This window comes from Natator depressus, chromosome 2, assembly GCF_965152275.1.
Source record: "Natator depressus isolate rNatDep1 chromosome 2, rNatDep2.hap1, whole genome shotgun sequence".
Classification (NCBI taxonomy): domain Eukaryota; kingdom Metazoa; phylum Chordata; order Testudines; family Cheloniidae; genus Natator; species Natator depressus.
Genome location: NC_134235.1, coordinates 208,886,081 through 208,892,232, shown reverse-complemented (window position 1 = coordinate 208,892,232; position 6,152 = coordinate 208,886,081). Strand labels below are relative to the sequence as shown.

Genomic DNA, 6,152 nt, shown 5'->3' with positions numbered 1-6,152 from the left:
TTTTGGCAGCTTCCAGGTGCTCCATTAGGTTAATCCAGTGCTTAATTTGTGCCAGGACTTGCCAGGGCTCAGCCCTGGCACCTCTAGGCTTGGCAGTTCATAGCCCTGGTACCTCTGGGCTTGCCGCATCAGTTATGAAAGTAAAAAAAATTGCTTGAGTCCCAGCACCTACCTGCTTGAGCCCCAGCACCTCTTTCATTACAAATTAAGCACCGGGTTAGACCGAGTCTTATGATTAGTTTGTACTAGATCTGAGGCATCAGGAACTGCCATGTATGAGGGGACAGACATATGTATGAAACTGTGAATGATAAAAATCATTGGAGTAGAAAGGACCAAAATAGGTCTGTGTTATTATAAGCGAATTTGGCTAATGGGAGTAACACAACCCAGTTATTTTGGCAGTGGTTCAGATACTGTTCAACTACCTGGTTAAGCCTTTCTGACTGATCATCCATCTGGGGGTGATGGGAGATACATATGCTAGAATGCACATCCAGAAGGTGAAACACTTCCTTCCAAAACCTGGGAGCCTTGGTCTGTGGTAAAATGATTGGGGAGGCTATGGAGGCAAAAAAACATGAATAATTAGGAGTTGTGTAGCAAGTTCCATAGTCGGGAAGTATATGCATAGTATAAAATGTGCCATTTTGGTGAGTCGATCTATATAGTTAGTATTGTGTTGTATCCTTTAGATTCTGATAGTTCTACTATGAAATCAAGGCTTATAGGTGACCAGGGGTGTCAGGAGGCTGAAAGGCTTGCTTCAGGAGGTCTTAGCCTGACTGCAGGTGACATAGAACCTGATGTAGGACCAGACATCGTCCCAGATTTGTGGCCACCAGAATGAGCGGGCTACTGCATGCTAAATCTTGGATTGTCCAGAGAGTCCCGCCCAAGGGGTGTTGTGCTGCATGAGCAGCACCTCAAGTCATGGGGGAATGTCAGGGACATGTAGATGGTCATTAACATAGTCATTAACATTAACATTCATTGGCCCAGGAGTAATGGCTTAGGGTGGTGACAGGGAGGATGAAGGTGGATGATGTTATAAGCTTTACAAAAGGATAGTCAGGGAGGGCTACTTGGAGAAAGAGATAAGGAAGTCAGGTATCACAGATCCACAGATGAAATGGTGTGGTTTCCAATACTGTAGAGAGGAATAGTCTTGATGACCCAGTGGTCCTTTCAAGTCCTGATATCTACAGTATGACGAATCTGTTGGGCTGGCCTGGCAGTCTTATGGAAGTAAAATGTGGAGGATCAAAGTTTTTCCTGAGAGCCACATGCTGTTACCACATGAAAAGCCTGAGCTGCTACTGTAAATCAGGAATAGGGAGGGCCTCTTTCCCCTGTTGTGACAGAATATATCCCATTCACACTCTACACACTATTGTAATAATGTTTTTATATGGTATAAGAGCTATCACTTAAAAACTCATAATTTGCTGATCAAAAATATCATGGCAAAATGCACATAGCAGCATTATATGTGAAGTTATAAACATAAGCTGAGATCATGACTAAAAGTATGTTTGCCAGATAAGTCTGGGGGGAGAGTGGCTAAACCGTTCCTCAGACACAAAGGGCAAGCTGACACTTCAGCCAGGTATAAACAAGGCTGATGGACAATTACTGCTAAGTGGCCATTCTTTGTTAGGAAAGCAAGCAGGGACAAAAAATCTATGTCTTAGCAAAGAAATAACACTGAGTTTCCTTCCACACAGACTGCCTGTCACCTTGCTCCCAACTGGAAATGATTCTCAAAGTGGGAACAGGACTATAAAAAGAAGGGGCAGGCATCTCAAGACACCGCTCTCTCTTTCCCTGCCCATAGCATTCTCTGCACCTGAAAAGACAAAGGAGGCAGCCATTAGACTCTGCGGGAGGGTCCTCCTAACCTAAAGAGTTTGGTCTGTAAGACTGCTGAAAGCATGTTGTGAGAAAACTTTGCTTTGAATCTAACATAGTTGTTAGGCACCACTAAGCATTTTATCTTTATTTTTCTTGTAACCATTTCTGACTTTGATGCTTCATTAATTGTACTCACTTAAAAACTCTGTGTAACTAATAAACTTGTTTTACTGTTTTGTCTAATCCAGTGTGTTTAAATTGAAGTGTCTGAATAACTATTTAAAATAATAAACTGGCACAGCATTCCCTTAAAGGAATAATGGACTTAATATATTTGTACTATCTAGGAGAGGGCTGGGCAGTACAGGACATATATTTCTGGGCATTGGGGTCCCCCTGCAGCATAACCAAGGCTGGTATGAGCCAAGGTGTGGCTGACTGGCTGTTGCACACACAGAGATAGCTGGGAGTGACCGACATGCTGGAGGCTGTTTGTGAGCAGTTCAGGTTGGAGGCCACATCAGCAGGACATTGTAAAGTGCACCCCAGGTTACAGGGCAGGGGTGACACAGCTATTCATTAGTCTGGATTGTGCCCTGCCTGGTATGTCACACACCCATCACAACCGTTACACTGGTACCATGCTTCACTGATCATACTACTCTTTGGAAAAATGGAGCAGAGCGCAAGTTAATGCTGTTGGATAATGGTACTGTTAAGAGGGAGAATGTCTGGCTTGTTGTTGCAGCTGTATATTAACATAAAAACAGATACAGGCGCTGACCTTACATTTCAAAATACAACAAAAGTGATAATTTAATAGCACCCACAACTGTGTTAAGCACTTACCACAATACACATAAAGAACAAGTCACATCCATGAACATCTTAAAATGTAAGTGATGGATCCAACAATAGAGGGAAAAACATCCAAAGGGAAGGGGCCAGGCAGGTAATGGTTGTAGGAGGTAAGATTATATGTACTCACTATTTAAAATACTTGATTTGTTTTTAAAAGTGTAAATACACTCTTTTCAAGTTCCACTTACCTAAGTGGGAGTTGTGCCTGAATAAGGACTTCAAGCTCCAGGCTGGAATTCTCTTTAGATTAGCATTTTCACATTAAAAGTGTGTTCAAAAATCCAATTGCTGGAAATTTCATTTTACCATTATAGATGAAAGCATGGTTCCCATTTTTGACTGCCCTTCTCCCCTTACAGAGTTCCAAAACAATAGCTTTGTTGTGTTGATTTAAAGCTTCTTCCTCTGTGAAATCTAAAATGAACAGATTGTCTTTCTATATACCTGTTTACCTCTCAAACATTTCCTCATCATCAGTAAAGCACCATTTCAATCCAAGTCCCAATAGATATTTTAGCGGCTAAAATGAGTGATTAAAGACTTTCCTGCTGTTATTTATATACTCTTAAGAAATCTAATTTTTCTTGGTCTGTAACACCTATTTCTGTTAACTCCATATAACTGAAATTCTAAATATAATTCCAAGTCTTCAGACAGATTTTCATTGCAGCTAGGTCAAACATTTTCCATTGTCCCACGTACATATATTTGATCTCTGGAAATGGCCTTATGCTATTTTCCATTTAATCTATGTAGCATAAATGGTAGTATACATAACACGGCAACACCTGCTCGCACATGTGGAAGTCATAAATATTTTGAGTTGGTTTAAAACCTGTGTTAAATTGAACACATTGTATTTCACAGCAAAGTATGTGTTGAAGGAACTGGACACAGAATACATGTATTAAGGTGTGAATGTGATTTGTAAGTTGCAAATCAGTAGTGTAAGTGGTATAAATTTGTTGTACATTAAAGCTCACAGATATTTGCTCAACTGCCAAGAACACCTGTGGCTGCTACTCAAATAATGACAGAAATACAGGGCTGTCAAAAATATCCTGTCTTTCAAGATCATAAACCAGTAAGACCCAGTAAAGCCAAAGATGACATCAAGCTTTTTCTGTTGCTTTCAGGTTTTCTCTTCCCTGAGTTCTCATACCAGGGCATGCTGACTTTAATACCACCCTTCTTTCTTTCTCCCCAATGCTCAAACAATGAACTCGGAGGAGAGTTCAGATGTTAGGGGCACAGGCTCCATCCGGGAACATAATTCTAACTGCGGGCTTGTCTACGCTGGCATGGCTCCCAGAGCTGGTGCACTGTCTACACTGGCACGTTACAGCGTTGAAACTTGCAGCGCTCGGGGATGTGTGTTTTTTCACACCCCTGAGTGAGAAAGTTGCAGCGCTGAAAAGTGACAGTGTAGACAAGCTACCTAAAAGTAGCTATTTCAGCTGCTCCCCCTTCCTCCCACATAAACCCCTCTAGATCTGCCTTCAATTCATGGGCCCCTGTGGAGGCTCAGGATGCCACTCTATTGTTAGACCTTTGCTATTTCTTCAAGGGTACTGGAAACATTTTTATACTGGTAGGTTTCAGAGTAGCAGCCATGTTAGTCTGTATCCGCAAAAAGAACAGGAGTACTTGTGGCACCTTCGAGACTAACAAATTGATTAGAGCATAAGCTTTCGTGGGCTACAGCCTACTTCATTGGATGCATAGAAAGGAACTTCTCTCTCTCTCTGTGTATATATATATATATATATATTCTTACTATATGTTCCAGTATACACATCTGATGAAGTGGACTGTAGCCCACGAAAGCTTATGCTCTAATCAATTTGTTAGTCTTGAAGGTGCCACAAGTACTCCTCTTCTTTTTATAGTGGGGATGCTGAGAGCCACTGAAGGAAACAGTAAACCCTGTATACAATAGAAACCACTTCAAGCCAGGGGGTGCGGCTCACCCCTAGTTCCAGCACCAATCTTTCAACTAAGCACCCAGTCAGTTTTATCACATTATTCAGTCCCAGCGCTGTCACAAACCCTCATCATGTCCCCACACATCCTCCCACTACTGTCACCGTGCCCAAACCTACACTGTCCCTTTCGCTGTCACTCCCACACCATCCCCTCGCAGCCCCCTCGCGCGCGTGTTCCCAGTGAGTGAGGTTCTTAACTGCGCGCGCCCCCGCCGCCCCGCCCCAGTCCGCTCCCGGCCCCCAGCAGCCCGTCCCCCTCCCCTCCCAATTCCCGGCTCCCCGACCCCCCTCCCCCGCGTCCTCCTCGGCTTTGATGCCTCTTTTCTCTTTCCCCGCCCCCAGGAGCCCCGGTCGCTTAGGAACAGGAAGCTAAAATGGCGGCTACTCGCAGCGGCACCAGCTGCCAGGTGAGCCCCTCCCGCCTCCCCTCCGCGGGCGGCCGCGCCCCGCTCTTGAGCCCAGCCGCCAGCCTCCCCACCGTTAGTGGGGAGCAGGCGCCGAGCCGTTAACTGCCCCGCCCTCAGCTCTGCATAACCCCGTTTGGTATATCCCCGCCCCTGTATAATCCCGCCGCAACTCACCCCTCCCTCCGTCCCTCCACGGTCGGTGTGCGGCTGACACAACCACTCCCTCTGCTCTTTGGGGTGAGACACTGACTCCTCATCGTCTCCCCGAAGGAGAGAGGCAGTGACCCCGACAGGAATCCCCCACACCCTCCCCTTGGGAGTGAGACAGGGACCCTCCTCAGGAATCCCCCACACCCTTCCCATGGGAGTGAGACAGGGACCCCCCGTCAGGAATCCCCCACACCCTCCCCATGGCAGTGAGACAGGGACCCCCCTCAGGAATCCCCCACACCCTCCCCTTGGGAGTGAGACAGGGACCCTCCTCAGGAATCCCCCACACCCTTCCCATGGGAGTGAGACAGGGACCCCCCATCAGGAATCCCCCACACCCTTCTCATGGGAGTGAGACAGGGACCCCCCACAGGAATCCTCCACACCCTCCCCAAGGCAGTGAGACAGGGACCCCCCTCAGGAATCCCCCACACCCTCCCCATGGCAGTGAGACAGGGACCCCCCTCAGGAATCCCCCACACCCTCCCCTTGGGAGTGAGACAGGGACCCCCCACAGGAACCTCCACACCCTTCCCATGGGAGTGAGACAGGGACCCCCCCACAGGAACCTCCACACCCTTCCCATGGGAGTGAGACAGGGACCCGCCTCAGGAATCCCCCACACCCTCCCCTTGGGAGTGAGACAGGGACCCCCCACAGGAACCTCCACACCCTTCCCATGGGAGTGAGACAGGGACCCCCCCACAGGAACCTCCACACCCTTCCCATGGGAGTGAGACAGGGACCCTCACAGCAACCCCCCGGGGGGGTGAGACCATGACCCCCCACAGCAATCCCTGCGTCCCATGCCCGTGGGGGGTGAAACTGACCCCGC

The 6,152-nt window shown here is 47.2% G+C and overlaps 1 protein-coding gene across 1 annotated transcript in view; it reads left to right on the top strand.

Moving 5' to 3' along the window:
• The first annotated feature begins 5,074 nt into the window (after positions 1-5,074).
• Positions 5,075-6,152, top strand: part of LRRC72 (leucine rich repeat containing 72) — a 47,532-nt gene continuing 46,454 nt past the window's right edge. Inside the window, exon 1 of the mRNA XM_074943540.1 lies at positions 5,075-5,107. Coding sequence (XP_074799641.1) covers positions 5,075-5,107 — 33 coding nt within the window. The remainder of the gene's footprint in view (positions 5,108-6,152) is intronic.